This window comes from Tyto alba, unplaced genomic scaffold, assembly GCF_018691265.1.
Source record: "Tyto alba isolate M040663 unplaced genomic scaffold, T.alba_DEE_v4.0 Super-Scaffold_18, whole genome shotgun sequence".
In the NCBI taxonomy this organism is placed as follows: Eukaryota; Metazoa; Chordata; class Aves; order Strigiformes; family Tytonidae; genus Tyto; species Tyto alba.
The window spans coordinates 24,153,337-24,171,101 of NW_024881280.1; the positions used below are offsets into that span (position 1 = coordinate 24,153,337).

Sequence of the window (17,765 nt, forward strand, 5' to 3'; positions counted from 1 at the left end):
GCTGAACTAAGCCAGGATCACACAACACATCCTAACCTGTCCCACAGGTTATGGGAGGGTCACACCTGTGACCTCTCTCATGTTGTGTTACATGGCCCAAGAGAAGGATCAAGGCTTGGAAACCTGTGTGTCATTGCCACTTTGCAGCACTGGCAATGCTTGAGATGGAAAGGGAAAAACCTGAGACAAGATGACAGCACGCACCACTGGGCTGCAGGCCCTTCTCTCTGAACATGTTATTTTGAATCCCAGGGCTGGACTTCTCACACTTTGAGACAGAGTCAGAAATTCTGAACTGACTCGAAGCATTTTTGGTCAGCTAGGCTGTCTGACAAAATTTTAATCTTATTTTTCTCTCATTGTATTGCTTTGTGGGAGCTGTGCTTTGGGTCCCCATTATATTCTAGTGGCAGTCTGCATTTACCTTCATGATGGAAACATCCTTCATAAAAACATGTGCCATGGGCATTACGTGACTTTGTGAACATTGTGGAAGGTGCAATTTGGCAAAGATAGGAAAGAGTCTGAGTTTTGGACACAGGTTGAAATGAGCTGCTATTGGTGCTTAAGAGATGTCTCATTTGAAACCAAGAATTTCATATTAGTTGAATGGAATGGATTGGGTCTGTTACATGAAAGATAATGTGTTTTGGATGTTTCTGAATGAAAACTTTTAAAATTTCTATTCCATGGAAATCCTAACTAATCCTTTCACCTAAATTTAGGACAAAGGCAAATGCTGGATTTCTTACAGGATACAATTTCTTAGTCTATTCCTTCTTTTAATAGTTTGCTCAGTAGATAGAGCATTATATATCAATCAAATATATTGTCATTATCTTTTGTTCATCAGTCGTTATAACCGGTAGGTAGTTTTGCCTATTCTGAATATTAACTAATAACAGTGCTATGTAACCATACGAGTCTTTTATTATTCAACATATTCATGACTATGACTACCCTTCATCTATTTTTCATCTTCAAATAGTGAAAATTAAGGCTATATCTAAAATGACCCATTAATATAAAATAAAAGCTTAAAGCTCAGCAAAATAAATCTGATTTAAGAGTTCTGTCTCTGATCTTTGTGAATCATCTCATTGTGTGCTTGGAAGTCATACCCATAAGGTGATATAACAGGACTTGCAAGGAGTGATGTTGGGGAGAACTGGTTATTGGAGAGTCAGAGAGAAGAGACACATTGCCATCATCTTCTGAATAGACAGACTGTGTACCAGGCAAAGTGCCTGCATCTGTGGATTCCCTGCTTTTCCCTTGCAAATTTCAAACTCAGTGACTGTAGCAACACAGCTGCTGTGCTGGGATGCCCTTACACCAATAAGGGGCTTAAAATGTGGATAATCTCACTTAGAAGATTTGTAGGGATTTCTAACAGGCTTGTAACAAATTCTGTAGTCTTCTAGGGCTTCCTGGTTGTTATTACGGTGGTTAGAGTGGCTCCTGGGAAAGGAGGAGCAGTTGAGTGAGTTTGCTCATTTTCCTGAGCAGAAGAGCATAACTATCCATATTTTTCAAGTGGGAGTTCACAGCCAAAAAACCAGGAAATATTCTGAGCTTTCAAAAAACTTTTGAAGCTTAACCAGAGAAAGTATGGATCTAGTGCCTGAGTGCTGCTTACTATTTACAGCTTTAGCACATGGACTCAGAAAACTATCTCCAGTGCAACTCAACTCTTGTGTTTTCTTTTTGCCTCAGTGTATCTGTACAGAGAACTATGTGTAGAAGGATCATTTCTGTGGAACTTCACTGACGTGTTGTGGTTTAAACCTAGAGAACAACTGACCACCATGCAGCCACTTGTCCACTCCTTCCTCCTCAGGGAGAGGGAGGAGAAAATGAAACAAAAGGCTCAGAGATCTAGATGAGGACAGAGAGGGATGGCTCACGCATTATGGTCATGGGTAAAAGGCAGACTAGATTGGGGAAGAAAAAGAGCATCAGTTTAGTTTAAACACCATCACCACCACCACCACTTAATTTACCAACCAGAGTAGGACAGTGAGAAATACAGCAACATCTTAAAAACACCTTCCATCCACCCATCCCTTCTTCCTGGGCTAAGCTTTGCTCCTGATTTCTCTACCTCTTCACCCCAAGCAGCACAGGGAGGCAAGGGCTCAGGGTTGCGGTCAGTTCACCACACATTGTTTCTGCTGCTCCTTCCTCCTCAGGGGGAGGACTCCTCGCATTCTTCCCCTGCTCCAGTGTGGGGTCCTTCTCACAGGAGACAGCCCTCCATGAACTCCCTCCAACGCGAGTCCTTACCGTGGACTGCAGCTCTTCATGAACTGCTCCAGCATGAGTCCCTCTCACGTGCTGCAATCCTCCCAGCAATGAACTGTCCCAGCACAGGCTTCCCTCAGAGTCCTGGCCTTCTTCAGGTGCAGCCACCTGCTTCAGTGTGGATCCTCCACAGGCTGCAGGTCAGCTTCTGCTCCATCATGGACCTTTGTGGGCTGCTGGGGGACACCCTGCCCTCTCACAAGGGGCTGGAGGGGAGTCTCTGCACCAGCGTACCTTCCCCGCCGCCCCTCCTTTCTTCCACTGACCTCAGTGTTTGCATAGATGTCTCCCTCGTAGCTCCTCTTCCTCCCAGGTTACCCTTCTTAAATATGTTATTGCAGAAGCGCAGCCACCGTTGCTAATTGGCTCGGCCACCTTGGTGGGTCTGGCTTGGAGCCAGGGGAGCTTTAAGAACTTCTCACAGGGGCAACTGCTGTAGCCTCCTTCCCTGCTACCGAAACCCTGCCACACATACAAACCCACCACAAGTATTTCAGTGTCAGAAACCTGACAGACAAACCTGCTGCCAGTAGAGAGCCCCAGGGCCCATCTCCTGCGCCCTTGTGCAGACAGGAGGCTGATTTGAGTGACGTTGTGTAAAATGTCCAAGTCCTCTTTCCTGGAATGGGATCCAGGTGTGCCACCCCAAGGCAGGAAGCAGTGCTGGTGTTACACCTATAGCTACCCCCTTTTCTTCTCATAGTGTCAAGAGTCCTGAAGCCCTGGTCCTCACATTCCTGTTTTTCTTACTCTATAAGCCACGTGAAATGAAACTTTGGTTAATCCAAGCACTAGGGCTTATCTCACTTGCTTTTCCAAAGTCTCATTTTCCTGCAAGTGATAAACATCTGTACTAGGGTGGGGAGGGGTTTTGTTGTTTTTTGTTTGGTTTTTTTTTTTTTGTGTTTCTTGGGTTGTTTGGTGTTTTTTTTTTTTTTTTCTTTTCAAAAATAGGAACCTCTACTGATGCTTGTATATACTCAGGCACCTAGATCAGGGACACGTCCCTGGAAGCATAGGACAGCCCTGATGAAAATCAGATCACTTATTCAAGTACCTAAATACAGATTAACAAATTCAGTATTTTAATCCCTTTCTTTGAAAACTGTGGCTTAAAAAATAACCTCTCTTAATTTATGCAGATCATTGGAGAGATTTTCCTCTGATTTTCACAAAGTACCCTCTTCACACTGAGAGTCAGGCTATGATGCCTCAGTGAGAAGGGCTAATTTAAGTGGAAGGTAATAGAGAATCCATTCCATGCATATTATCAGTGTTCCCTGTCCTGGTGCAGGAGGTCAGACTGGTGCCAGTTGAGGGCAGATGAACTGATGGTCTGTCACTGCACTCACTGAGGGCCTTTTTACAGTTTTCAGGTCCCTTTTCACTGAGGCACCCAAATGATATGTTTGCCTTCAGAATTAGAGATAAAAAGGATTCAGGACAAAAGTTTGTGAGTACTGAAATGAAAGTGACATCAGAGCTAGTAGCTTACTGAAAATTCAGGTTGTTTTCATCCTGCAGACTGTCCCATTCATGCAGAATAGCTGAAGGCATTATACTGACTGCCTGGTGGGACCATCCTAAGGCTACAGTATTTTGCAAGCAGTTCTTATCAAACAAACAAACCTAAAAATAATAATAAAAAAAAAAAAACCACAAACCAAGCAACAAAAAACCCCCACCCTGTGAGGGCAGTGTAACAATTGTTACTAAAATTGGAATAAAAGGAATCAAATGCATGAGCTGAGGTGCCTATGAGATGGATTTCCCTGGGAATTCCGGCTGTCGGCCCTCTGGCCCCAGGGGGCCAGCAGAGCGTGGCACCACACAGTTGGTCACAACTTCAGCATGCTGTGGCAGATCACTGGGGTGAAGGACATAACTTGAATGAATGGAATTTGGAACTTAATAGCAGATAGGTCTGAATCTGGGGTTTTCCCTGAAATTCAGGAAAAGCTGCAGTCATCTGGTCCTCTGAGTCACCCAAAGAAAGAGATGAGAGGTCAGTGTGCAGCAGTGCGGAGCAGGACAGAGTGTGGAAGGAAGGGAGAGGAGAGGGAAAGAATAGTGACAAGCAATGAAGAAGAAACCAGAAAAAAGAGGAGCAATGGGGGGTTTTATTCAGAAAACAGAAGCTGAAAACAGTTTACCTTTAAAGACTTTATTGGCTACTTATATCTGATCTTTCCCATGTTTCCTTGTAGAAAGGCTTTATATGAAGGCAGGATCAGTAAGCAGGGAGCAGCTTGTGATCTCAGTGCTGTACTACTTCTGAGCTCAACTCCCCTGAGGAGCCCTGTCCATAACTTAAGCAGGAGCTGGGTGGGACTTTACAGAGCTCCCCAAGCTCAGGGAGGCATTCTCCTCTTCCTAGTCCCTCCCCTTCCAGAGAGGTATGGTGACTGTGGGGTCTCTTGAATGACCAATCTCTGGTGTTCAATTTGCAGGTGGTCCTATTATGTGTGCACTGGAAATTATGTTCCAAACTGTTGAACAGTCAAAGGTCTAATTTTACAGAAAACTTGATCTATCACTTTAATAGTCCTTTGCTGTTTCTTAGCATCTCTCATCTAAAGTCTTTAAAATACAGTTAAACCTTAATGAATCAAGACTCATGATCTCCTCACAAGGTAGGTTTGGTGCTTGTTTCATTTTGCAAATGAGCAAACTAGGACACAGAGAGGAAGTGATTTGCCCTCCAAGGCAACACATGAAGGCTTAGAACAAATCCAAACTATGATCTGGTCACCCACCACATAATTTCTTGAAGCCATTTTTTAGGTAAATCTTGTGTCATGGCATCAGTGAGGTCCTAGCAGTTTTTTCAGGTCGAATTTAAATATTGTCTAAGTCAAGGGAATCTCTTCTAATAAGCAACAGTTCAAAGCAAGGCCTTGTCTATTAGATTATCCCATTTTCTGCCCTTTCGTTCTGGGTCACATAATCTACAGTTCACGACACACAGAGACTTGATTCAGATTTTATACTTGCCTACAGACTTGTCCCTGTGCACCTTTGTGTGCTGATGCTCTTCTGCAGGGCCTTGCAGCACCTCAGCTGCTGCAGTGAAGGGGAAGCTCCCTCCAAGCACCCTGCGCCGACAGCCAGGCTGGTGGTGTGACCGCCAGCCGCTGTGAGGCTGCTGGAATTTCGATGAGTTAATCTCATCACTTTATCACAGGGCACTTACAGAAATTACAAGGAGCTGTGAGTAGCTCACTGTGCTGGCAGCCAGCCCCAGGACCCATAAAAGAAATTGAGACACAAAAAAAAAAAGTCAGAGAACTTTGTTAAAGTTTTGGAGACGATAGTTTTTCTTGGATGAGTTCTGCTTGGGTAATGCTGATTGTGCCTTCCGTGGTGATGTCCCTGTTTCCTGCAATAATGGGAGGTATTGCCCCGGCTGTAGCTCTCAATCCATGCAGTGCAGAGCATGTTTTGGGGCCTGATATAAAACTCTATTTATTTTGGCAGCATTGTCTTGTGTGAAGAAGGTACAGCAGGCCTCACCTCTAGCATTGGTACTTGTAGAGAAGGCTGTAAGACACAGCTGCTGCTGCTTTCTTCCTTTAGGCTGGGCACAGTGTGTGGAAGGGGCACACGAGCCTCTGTTCAATGTGAAGGCAACAAGCATGCTGAACGGGATGTCCCACCAGTGCTGGGTATATTTTTTCGCCTGTGCTTACTAGCAAGCCACATGGCTGCTGCACTGCATGGTGGCCGCTGCTTTGCCATCCGGGAAGGGGAGCTTGCCCATTGCCCACCTTCTTCTGGCTTTGCTCCTTTAATAGTCTTGATCCCAGCACAGAACTGCCAATTGCCTTTGAGAGCTGCTTATTTAAGTTGTATATACAGTGTATATATGGTAACTAGTACTTACACCTACTCTGACATTATCACATTTAGTTGTGATGTAGGTTTTGTAGACCATTTCCAGTACTTTGCTTGTCAAGAGGCCCATGGGCTGGAGGCATGGGGAAGGCGGGGGATCTGCTTGACACAGTGTAGAGGCACCTACCAAATGAGGGCTGTCGCTGCCTCCTGCTGCTTATAAGGGCTCAGCGCCCTTGCTATAGTGTCTGTGCTAGAGGGCAAAGTTTTGGTCTTGGGACCACAAAACATGAAATCATACATCTCTCCAGATCTCTGGACCTGATTTTGGTGAGAAAAGTGGGCATTGAAACTAAGGCAAAACCTTCCAAAGTGGGACTGTGTTTCAGTTTTATCCCAGATTTGTTCCTGCTCTGTTCCTTCCTGTGTGGGACACAGCAAGTATCTGATCATGAGGTCAGGGCCTCCGTACTCAGGGGTCTGTAATGTGCTGGAGCTCTGTGTCTAGAGCAGGAGTTTGTTTATTACCTTGAGATCAAGCCTGAATCTTAATTTCCAGCTCTCTGAGAACGTTGATACATTGCTGGCCATTGAAATTCAGGTGCTGCACAATGACGAAATACAGTCTGAATGGAAGCAACTTGTGCAGCACACACTGCTCCTGCAGACAAACTGCATTTCAGGGGCAGATGAGCAGTGGTGAGGAATGGGGTGGCTGGGCTGGAGCTTAGGGGCAAGTTTCAAGTCTTGTGACTAAACAAGAGGCAAGAGGTAGAAGGTTTATAGCTAGCAAGAAGATCACCTTTAGGCTTTGGGGGTTTTGTGCTCTTGGGCTTTCACCCATCATGGGCCAAACATAGTGAGATAAATCAAATGGTGCTTTCTTCCTTTGTGCTCTGTCTTTCCACTCAGACTCCTAATGGACTTTCCAACTGCTTAGTTAGCCCCAAGGTCTAATCACATCCACCCCCACACCCCCCCCACCACCACCCCCACCCCGATATTGGTATGTATCAGATTGTTGATCTTTATTTAGAAGGAGGGGTTTTACACAAGAACATAGGAATCCATCACAGAAGTAGGAACAAAAATCAAGTCCTGTCCCAATGCTACTAAATTGTGAACTCTACTTCTAATCTGATGGTACACGAAGTCTATATTGTGTGTTCTCTCAGCTCTTAGCTTCACTCCTCCCTATAGCTCTGACTGAACTCTTGAATCTCAATTTCTGCTTTAAACCACCAAACCAACTTTTCATTCTTCTGAACTGACTGCAGAGCTTAGAAATCCTTTTCAGAGCTGTCTGATTTACCCAGTAGCTAGACTGCCTTAAACGTATTGTCATTGTCAATGCATCACTGCCCAGCTTAGATTTCCAGTCCTGCTCCACAGCAAACATTGAATAGCCCTCTTCAGAAATATCACCTCCAAAGTGAATGGCAGCATGGACACAGCCGTTTCTGTTTGTTGTCTTCTAGGACTAAATAATTGTTGCATTATACTGTGATCCAGCATAATGCCACTAACATCCCCGTATCAGACCCTCACATCTATGTTTCAGTTACATTCTTGACTTATGATAAAATATGCTGTGACCAGAAAAAAATTCGGGATGTCTCTTTTCCTGTTTTGTCTCAGAGGCAGTGTTGTGAGGTGTTGTGAGATGATCATAAATGAGAAAAGAAATGCCGATGCTCTTTGCAGAGGGATGAGAGGCAGGTGAACAAGGACTAATAAAGTTAAACTGGAAAGATTTGCATAGGGAGCCTGTGTTCATTTTACAGGACATTTTATCTGTCTTTCCCAATCCAGACCTAGTGCTTCCCTGCTACTTGTAGTATGCTAGCTGTTAGAGGAAAGCAAAGGAGGAAATGCCAACTCTGAGTTCCCTGGACCCCCAAGCAAGGCAAGAAAGGACAGGTGACCTCCATCCCACAGACGTGGAGCAAGACTGGCAGCAAAGGGAATGCTGCTAATGTCTGAACTGCTCCCACTGTCAGCCCTGCACTTAAGGAAACAGGCCAGGTTATAAGGGATGCAGCACAGGGGATGATGACATACGTGCCTGGAGGACATATTGTACCTGAAAGCCCAGCATTGCAGGCAGCCCCATGGATGGACAGGCTTCTCCTAGTACTTAGAACACTATTGCTTTTTATCTGAAATGTGTTCTAGTAAGTAGTGCTGGGCCTTCTAGGAGCCATCATCAGCTGGCTGGGGTCTCAGAGTATGTGTGTGTGCAAATGAGTGAGCAAACGTACAGCATATACAGGCTGATGGTGGTGGGAGTATCTGGGCACTACAGCCTGTCCCTGGATCAGTGGGGAGAACGTGGTTCCTGGGTGACCATCTCTGTGTTTGATTGCAGGGAATATTGAATACAGCTGCCCGGCTACCAATGAATGTGAGATCACGAAACGGAGGCGCAAGTCCTGTCAGGCCTGTCGCTTCATGAAATGCCTCAAAGTGGGGATGCTAAAAGAAGGTAAGACAGAGTCAGACTGAGAATTGTTCTCTGTCCCAACAGCATCTGGGACTCCAGGTCTTGCAGGTTCTCTGAGGCTAACTACATGCTTGCCCTCTCTGGCTTTCTGAAGGTATCTTTACAGGCTTTGTAAAAGAGTCAGGATTGGGCAGTGACCAAGAGGGAAGTCTAGAGAGAAGAGTGGTTCTAGTCAGCACTCTCATACTAGGATATTATTTTTAGCACCTGCAAATTTGCCAAATACCTGGAAACTGGCTGTGCCAAACTGCTTCCTTTCCCAAAGGAACCCCAGGCTGGAGGGTATTGATCTTCTTGTCCCCCAGCTCATTTTGCAGTGTTGGGGAGGAGAGGCTCTTGCATGATCATGACTGGGTTGGCTGGGCTTCGTGAGGGAAGTTAATGCAGAGCTATGGCACGGTGTGCAACAAAGATCTGACTATATTCCCACTCAGGAGACTTTCTGAAGATGGTGGGTAGCACAGGTATGTCTGGGAGGTGTGGGTCCCCTGCCCTGCATACTCAGCCTGCATTGTGCTCAGCCTATCGATTTGTTCAGTGTTCTCTGAGCAGTGTTCAGCTCTTGTGCTGCTTTTTCTCCCCCCATACCCCTCCCTAATCCTTGTCCATTCAAGGTGAACCACAGGGATTTCAGTGGCAACTAAACGCATTCTTATGGATTGACTTTAAAGCTTTGTTTCCCTTGGGTCCCTCTGGGAAAGGCAGTGAGGGGAGGAGGGGGAAGGAAGGAGAAGCATTGCATGTAACCCTCTGCATTGCTGTACCTGGCAGAGCATGGTCCCCTCAGTCTAACCACAAGGAACAGCAGCTGGCTGCAGTCTGCACAAGTCCTGTATGCTGGAGCCAAGATGCCAGCGTGCAGCGTGCTTCCAGGTCATACCATCATAGCAGCTGGTGATGAATTGTACCATGTCACTTGAGTGTGTATTGCTTTGCACTAGGGCCCTCTCATTTCTTGAGAGGCAAGTTGATGGCAGCTAGTGTTGTTAAGAATGTAGGTAAACCGTGTTCTGTTATATGTAGTTGCTGTGGTTAAATATCTTCCTGCCAGAGCACATCAGTTACCAAGGAGAAGAGATGCAGACTCGTGTAGTCTGGCCCTCCCTGACCTAGGTGTAGATATGGTAGACTTGGAGGATCTTGATCCACTGCTGAGAGGGAGGCACCTACTTCTGGAGTTAAAGAGGTACCACTGGAAACCTGCTTCTCTGCATACAGTAGTTCAGGGAGGGGATATATGCCCTTTTACTCACGCCAGTCCACACCAGTGACACTGGCTTTAGAGGGAGTACAGATTGGTAATGCCTGCTCATATGAATCCCATAAAACAACCTTAAAAGCTGATGTGGCTCCAGTCCCTCTGCAGAGCAGCAGCATGGGGCCAGGCTCGCTGGCTGCCTGTGTCCACACTGCCCTGCATCCGGGCAGTTGAGCCTCTCGGAGCTGGCAGCTGGAGGAGCAGAGTCACAGGAGCCGGTGCTGGCATGTCTGACTGTGTGGCCAGGGCATCCTCTGCTTCCAATTCTGGGAGTTCAACACAGTCCAGAACAGGATCCTGTGAAGGGTATTGTGGCTTAGCCTCCCAGTTGTGTGAAAACAGTTAACTCCTTCCAGACCAGAGATAGGCTGGAAAGCAATGTAGGTGCACTCACACCATGCTGCACCTGAACTCTTGAACACTGTGAGATACTACTCATGGCAAACTGAAATTTGACTCTAAGGCTGCTTTTGTGCTGAAGTGTATTTAGTTATTCATATAGGGATTGATTCAGCATCATTAAAGTCACTGGGGAAGGGAGGTTTGCTATTGATATTAGTGTGTCTGTGATCCTGCCCATAATATTTAGAGCTGTGGAATATACAGTATAAAGATTTATTGATTGTAATGAGATGGAAGAACACATGACAATATCAAGAGGAGCAGAGGACACGGCACTAGCAATCTGCAAATAGGACTTGTGTCCTAACAATGAGTGGTCAAGTGATGTTGGCGTTGGGCAGGCATCTTTTTTTCTCTTTCTTTTGCTCAGTTTCCCGAGCTGAGAAATAAGGGTCACACTGCTTTGCCTTGCAAAAGGATTGCGAGGAGCAATTAGTTAACTTTATGTGAATCCTGGTGGAAGCACAAAGTATTAGTATACAGAATTCAATCAATAGACATCTTTAAAAGCGAAATCCAGAAAGGGAGAAAAATGGTTTTGCAGTCTTTGGTCTCCACAGAGCCAGGACTTTCTGGAAAGAAGAAATCCATAATTGTTTGACTTGCTCAAAAATTCAAAATTGACAAGGGGGTTTGGATTAGAAAAGGTTCATTGGCCTTTTCATTCTCTGATCTGTCATCCTATTAGCTCACCCATTCCTTTTCTCTGACAGAGCAGGTGTGTGTTCCCAGCTGTACATTTCTAGTAGTTTAACTGTTTTTAAAAACCCCTGATATCTTGGTTTCCCCAGAGAGCCTATTCTGCACTCTCCAAGAGCTCATTAGGACAAGACATATCTTGATACTTGAGCTATGATTTTTAATTTCCTTTCAGTAGTTCCCCTTTCTACTTTGCCTTGGTGTACCTCTCTTCTTCCTTGGGTTCATCCATGGAGAAAGGTTGATAAGACAGGTTCTTTCTCCTGATTGATTACCAAAAGTTTGGAGAAAAACAGTCCTGTGTTTAAAGGCAAGATCTAGAAACCAGTTCTTCTCTTGACAGGTTTCTCCTTGACGTCCTTGCTACTGGGCTGGTAACTTTGTAGGGACATTTCTTGGTAAAGAAACTGTCCTTCCTCTGAAGAAGAAGAGTATGATATTCCATTAGTACCTAATTAAGGGTTTCATGATTTCTTCTCATTAAGGGAGGAAAGATTTTCCTGGTTATTTCATCATATATGATGTACACACTACCTTCTGCCCACTGGGCATGTGGCACGAGCTCGCTCTTCAAGCAGAATCCACTAGTATTCAGAGATGGCAAAACCAGGTAACCATGACTTCAAGCTCCTGCCTTACGCTTGAAATGCTCATCTTGATGCTGCAGCAGAAACTTAGGCCCTCCCCTTGGGGAGTGCATATGAGGGTCACCAGGCATCTTCTCTCCTCCCTTCATGGGCTGCCGCTAGGTGAACTTCTGTGAATGTAGCCCTTTAAGATCTGGGGAGACTGTCCCTAACACAAAAGTGCAGGTTATTCAGGCAATGCTGAGTGAATGAGGATCAGGGCAGGAAGAGAGCCAACGGAGCAATCAATAGGTGTCTCAGATATCCAGGCCACTTTCTTTAAGAGAGCTCCGATCAATGCATTGCAACAAGGGAACTGCACGAACACCAGAGCTTTGCTGTCTCAGGTTCTCCTGGTGTGACGCTGCGGGGCAGGCGAGACTCACTGGGGAAAGCGGCAGGCAGAAAGCTCTGCCCACGGAGCCCAACTGGCTCAGATGTCTGAAGTGTTGGCCTGTCTGGCTGCCTGTCTCTCACTTTTCCCTTCCATCTGGAGTGCGCCCCCAGAGAGCATTAATTAGCCCCCTCATTAGCAGGCTCAGATAGGAAGCTGCTGAATCTGGAGTCCAGGATTCCAGTAGACACCACTCCCGTGCCCCTGTGGAGATGCACCATCCCCAGAAAACCTGCACTCTGCTGCTCGCACCAGCCTGCAGCCAGTGGGAGATGGGGTGTCTTCACAGCTTCATCCAGTAGACGTGCATGCACCCCTGCTCTGCAGAAATCAGGGAAACCTGATCAATCTGTGATACTGCTGACCCCAAACAGAGAAGATGATATCTGTATACCTGCCTGGCCAGTGGGGATGGGCAGTGAAAGAAAGCGTGCCATGCAACTTGCAGAGGAGGGGCCTTGTTCAGAGCTGGGTGTCCCTGTCTTTGGCCACCCCATTGCTTCTCTCTGCTCCCAGCACTGTCTGTCTTGTGCCCACAATGACCAGTGTAGCTCTTTAACTCTGGGCTCTACAAAGTAGATCTAGATCTCTCTGGCTCTCTAGAATGATGGATAGAGAAATTTCAGTGGTTTGGCAGTTCTCTTTTAAAACCTTAATATGCCTTGTGAGTTTTGGGAGAATATACCCTTGCCATTCACGCTCTAGCCACCCATGGCCTTTCTGTTCTACAGCAATTTGTTTGTCTTCAAGAGGTAGATGTAATTTCAAATGACACATGGCTTGTGTAAGTGGGTTCAGACATTTGATTTTGGACATTGGCTGGTTAAACATGATGTCACAGCCTTGCCCTCCACACCTCTGCTGCCTCTCTGAAGTCACAGTCCTGCGTGTCACCTTGCAGAACAGCACCGTGACGAGGACAGTGATGCCAGTCCTTCTCTGTGTGTTAGTGTGGTGGGTTGACCTTGGCTAGCCAGGTGCCCACCAAGTTTCTCTCTTACTCCCCCTCCTCAGCAGGACAGAGGGAGAAAATATGATGAAAAAGCTTGTGAGTCAAGATAACAACATTGCTGAGATAAACTCAGCAATTACTGTCATGGGCAAAACTCGACTTAGGGAAAATCAATTAATTTAATTTATTGCCAGTTAATAAGAGAGTAGAATATTGAGAAAAACAAAACTAAAAACACCTTCCTCCCAGTTTGGCTTCTTCCCAGTCTCAACTCACTCATAAGGTCTACCTCCCCCCGCCTCAAACAGCACAGGCGGATAGGGACTGGGGGGTTGTGGTCAGTCGTGGTCAGTTCATAACACTGTCTCTGCTGCTCTTTCCTCCTCATGCTGTTCCCCTGGTCCAGCATATGGTCCCTCCCATGGGATACAGTCCTTCATGAACTTCTCCAATGTGAGTCCTTCCCATAGAATGCAGTTCTTCAAGAACTGCTCCAGCACGGGTACTTTCTACAGGGTACAGTCCTTCAGGAACAAACTGCTCCAGTGTGGGTCCCCCCGCAGGCCACAATTCCTGCAAGAAAACCTGCTTCTGCATGAGCTCCTCTCTATGGGCTGCAGGTCCTACCAGGAACCTGCTCCAGCAGGGGCTCTCCACAAGCAGCATGCCTTCAGGGCATGTCTGCCTGCTCCAGTGTGGGGTCCTCCATGGGCTGCAAGGTGGATATCTGTACTACTGTGGTCCTCCATGGGCTGCAGGGGAACAACTTGCTTCACCATGGTCTTCTCCACAGGCTGCAGGGGAATCTCTGCTATGGTGCCTGGAGCACCTCCTCCTCTCCTTCTTCTCTGACCTTGGTACCAGCAGGGCTGTTTCTCTCGCATTTTCTCACTCCTATCTTACAGCTGCCACACAGCATTTTTTACCCTTTCTTGAATATAGTATCACAGAGGCACCACCAGCATCACTGATAGGCTCGACTTTGGCCAGTGGTGGGTCCGTTTTGGAGCTGGCTGGAGCTGGCTCTGTCTGACATGGGGGCAGCCTCTGGTGTCTTCCCACAGCAGCCTCCCTTGCAGCTCCCGCTACCAAAACCTTGTCACATAAATCCCGTACGGTCAGTTCATGAAAGGGAAATGTTCTGTGATCATGGGAAGAGGGATGGGGATAACAGGTGAGGTGTGATGGAACATCAAGGCCTTTCATTGCAGAACTCATCTTTGGGTGGAAATGACAGACAGATAAGCAGAGGAGAGGCAATACTGGACATACCAAACAAATCAGACCGGCTGTTCTCTGGGACTTTGGTCCTCTACTGTTGTGGAAGCCCTGCAGAATTTTTTCTTCAATGGATTTCCACTTATATTGTTCCTAAAGCTGTGTTGTTCCCTGTTCTGTTCTGTGCTGGCACATTTGCAGAGACCCAGATGGAGCAGAAACAGTTCTGAAAAGAAAGCAAATCTGGGTCACTAATGCTTTCATAAAGTGCATGTGTGTGCAATCATGTGTCACATCAGAGAGTGACAAACCAAACAGCAAAGAAAATAACTGCCTAAAAAAATCTCATCCAGGCACTGAGATGTCATCCATTATTCCTTTGAGTCTTGTTTTCCTTCTTAATAGGACTAATGTGTATTACGCTTCTGAAGACCGGTTATCTTCTGCTCTCTGCCAGTACTGAGACTTGTCTCTTTGGAGTCCTTCTCATGACTGAAGCCTGAGTAACCTTCTGAGATGTGCGCGTGGCTTCTGCTCTGTTTCTTGCAGACATCACTGGTTGGCTTCCAAGAACGAGGGCAAAGACTGAAAGAGCCCTGGCGATGTGTCCTGTGGTAGACCAGGTATACCTTGTTTCGGAAAGCAGGAATTTCTGGAGTCCCCCAAATCTACATGCATTTCTGTTGTACAAGCAGGAGTGGGGATTCCCAGGATAGGAAACCTGCCCTGTACGAGGTGTTTTGCCCCACTCTGAAAGTCTTTGAAAGGAAGTTGTCCTCTGGCCTAGCCTCCTGACTCTGAGGAGTCGCCTAGCAACTATTTCTTGTGTGGTGAGGGTGAAGCCTACAAATACAAGGGGGGTAGGTAGAGGAAGGTAGTCTTGATCTGGATGAAGAAAGGGAAGGCTCTTTAACAGCAAGAGAAAGGCATATGATTTATTTTATCTATCTGACTCTGTTTCTTCCCAGTAGTGTATCTGCTATGGTGTAGTAATCCCAGGTACAACCATTCCTTGCCCAGGCTTTGTTCCTTTGTCTCCTAATGCATTACCATGAGAAATGCTAGAGAACATGTTAAAATTCAACAGGGCACCCAAATTCTTTGTTACAAATCCCCCAAGTTCTTGGACTCCTATCTGTCTAATCTAATTTCTGATGTAGTAATTGCTGGAATACTGACACTGCAGTGCCAGGTAGTAAAATGTGAATGAGAAGTGAACATAGGAGAGCCACAAGGTTCATATAGCTCATCTTTCTCTTAATTGTTTCCCTTTCCCTCCTGTTCCCAGTGCCTTTGGTCATACCCTGCCTCCCAGGAACTTGCAACAACCAAATAACCCTTGTGCTGCCTAAGTGCCTGCATCTCTGTGAATGTTGAAGGTGGTCCCCACTTCAGAGGTGGTGAGCTTGTAATCTCCAGATTTCAGAAGTGGCTGTCTCTTAAATCCAACATCCTCCCGTTCAAGACCCTGGCTGATTAGGAAACCCTGTAGTCAGTGGAACTTTCCTAGTGTTTACTCCTAACTCTGCTGTTTCCCTTACCAGCTGCAGCCAGTGGCTGGTGTTGTAAGTGTTTCCCGAGGAAACAAATCTGGCACCCTGGGCAGGCCTGGCTCTGTGATGTTATACATTGGGTACGGTCATCCTGTATCTAAACAAGGGATTCCATGCACTGGCAATCTCAAACTACTTCCACTTAGTAACTTTGCCTTCATCCTTCACTAAAATCCAGATAACTGAATCACCAGCAGAGCTCCTTTTCAGCAACATAACCAAATGGACAGTGTTTCATTTCTGTTTTCATGTGAAAGAATCTCTCAGTGGAGCAAAGTGTTTCCAGCAACCTCTCCCCTCTCCCTCCTGCCCCTGTCCCTGCTTCTAGACCATGTGTTCTCAAAAAGATATTTGATTTCAGTGAAAGCTCAGCTGACATCCCTGCAATATGCTCAGGTTCTTGTTTTGTGCTTCCTGGGAAGGATGAGGGCTCCTCCGGGGATTCTGGGTAATTGGGTTAGTGGCCAGCTCATGTCAGGAAATTAAAAGGCAGCCCTGATCAGGTTGCTGCTGCATGTGATTTAATGGCTTTGTATTTATAGAGTATTCTGCCTCCAGCCGGTGCCAGAAATATCACTATTGGAGGCATCCAAATGAAAAGAGAGAATGAAAAATTATTTTTCTTTCTCCAAAATGCCCCTGTGTTTAAAAACAGACAGACAACCCCCTGTCCTTTGAAACAGGATCTCCAGGTGCAGTGAGTGGCATCTTGGTGGCTATGTCATCCACACCCAGCTATTTTCAAAGGCATGAGTTGAGCATTTGCGATGTGTCTGGAGCTGGGCTGGGTGATGTGACACAGAGCATGTGCTGCCTTTGGCAGGGTGATGGTAATTCTCCAAAGAGGAGACTTCCAGTGGATGGGCTGTCCACAAAGTGCACATTGGGCTGGTGGCACTTGGTATCTGTTTTCTGGCCGTAAGACTGGTGCATCCAGGACCCTCCTCACTCCTGCCATAGCCAATGGCAAGACTGTTTAGTCTTGTTCCTCCCAGAAATTGTGCTTAGTTCTCTTCTAGCATGTACAGAAAAGAGGAAGCTGATAAAAGCTGCAACCGTCCGGGGGTGTTTAGACCTCAGTCATTGTGCTACAAGGTTTTAGGCAGTTCTGACAAGACAGTAGGTAAGATCCTGTGAGGTGAGCAAGAATGGGGTGGGACTGAATGTATGTCCCACTGCTCTGCAATAACTTAAGGCATGTGCATCAACGTTTTCACCGCCTCTGGTGACCTGTGTTCACCAGTGACCCAGTTTTGCCAAGATTCTCATTCCCTTCCCCTGACTCACCTTTATGCCAGCCCTTGGGCTGCAGGGTATTCGGAGAGGGTCTTTACTCAGAATTGACTGGTACAGCTGTTCTAATTTAAGAATTAAATAATAAGTGGACATTAGTGTTGGAGGAGCCACTGATAAGGTGAGGACTTCGGGAGAGACTTCAAGGCTGCAAGGCCCAAGCAGCATTGCTCTAAGAAGCTGGCCAAAGCAGCCACATGCTGTGTTGGTGGGTCTAACTCCAGCATCTGTGTGGATCTCCATCACAAGCAGGTCTCTCTCCCTGCAGTGGTGGGAGCCTCTCCATTGTGTCACATATCTAAAAATTTTGTTCTTGACTCATACTTATGCTCCTCTACCTGTTCCAGAAGGCTCATACACTGTACCTAAATAGAGACAGAAAACTAGGCTAGAGAAAGCATTGATTTGACCCTGCAGGGGTTCCCTTGGTGGTCAATGGAGAGAAGAATCTGTCATCACACCTCCTCGGGTAAGTGTCTGGCCAGTGAGACGAGTGTGGAGATGCCTGCTTCTCTTTGCTGCCTGTCAAGGGAGCCCAGATGCACAGAAGCGAGCTATCAAAGTCTAAAGTAAGGTGAGTTAAGTCACACCCAGGGCTGCAGGTTCCTCTGGGCAGAAAACGCCCCTTTGGGGATTTAGCTCTGAGCACTACCTCTTGGGAAGTCAGTGGGGTCGGGGCTTTGTCATCTTTTAGGTCATTTTGTGAAAGGCATCCTTGGTCCTTTCCTG

At 46.4% G+C, this 17,765-nt stretch overlaps 1 protein-coding gene across 3 annotated transcripts in view; it reads left to right on the top strand.

Annotated features, from left to right (window-relative positions):
- The window catches only part of ESRRB (estrogen related receptor beta), a 107,374-nt gene that overhangs the window by 64,260 nt on the left and 25,349 nt on the right, over positions 1–17,765 (top strand). For all 3 annotated transcript variants that reach the window (XM_033008722.2, XM_042790795.1, XM_033008721.2), the window contains exon 3: positions 8,507–8,623. In XM_033008722.2, coding sequence (XP_032864613.2) covers positions 8,507–8,623 — 117 coding nt within the window. The remainder of the gene's footprint in view (positions 1–8,506; positions 8,624–17,765) is intronic.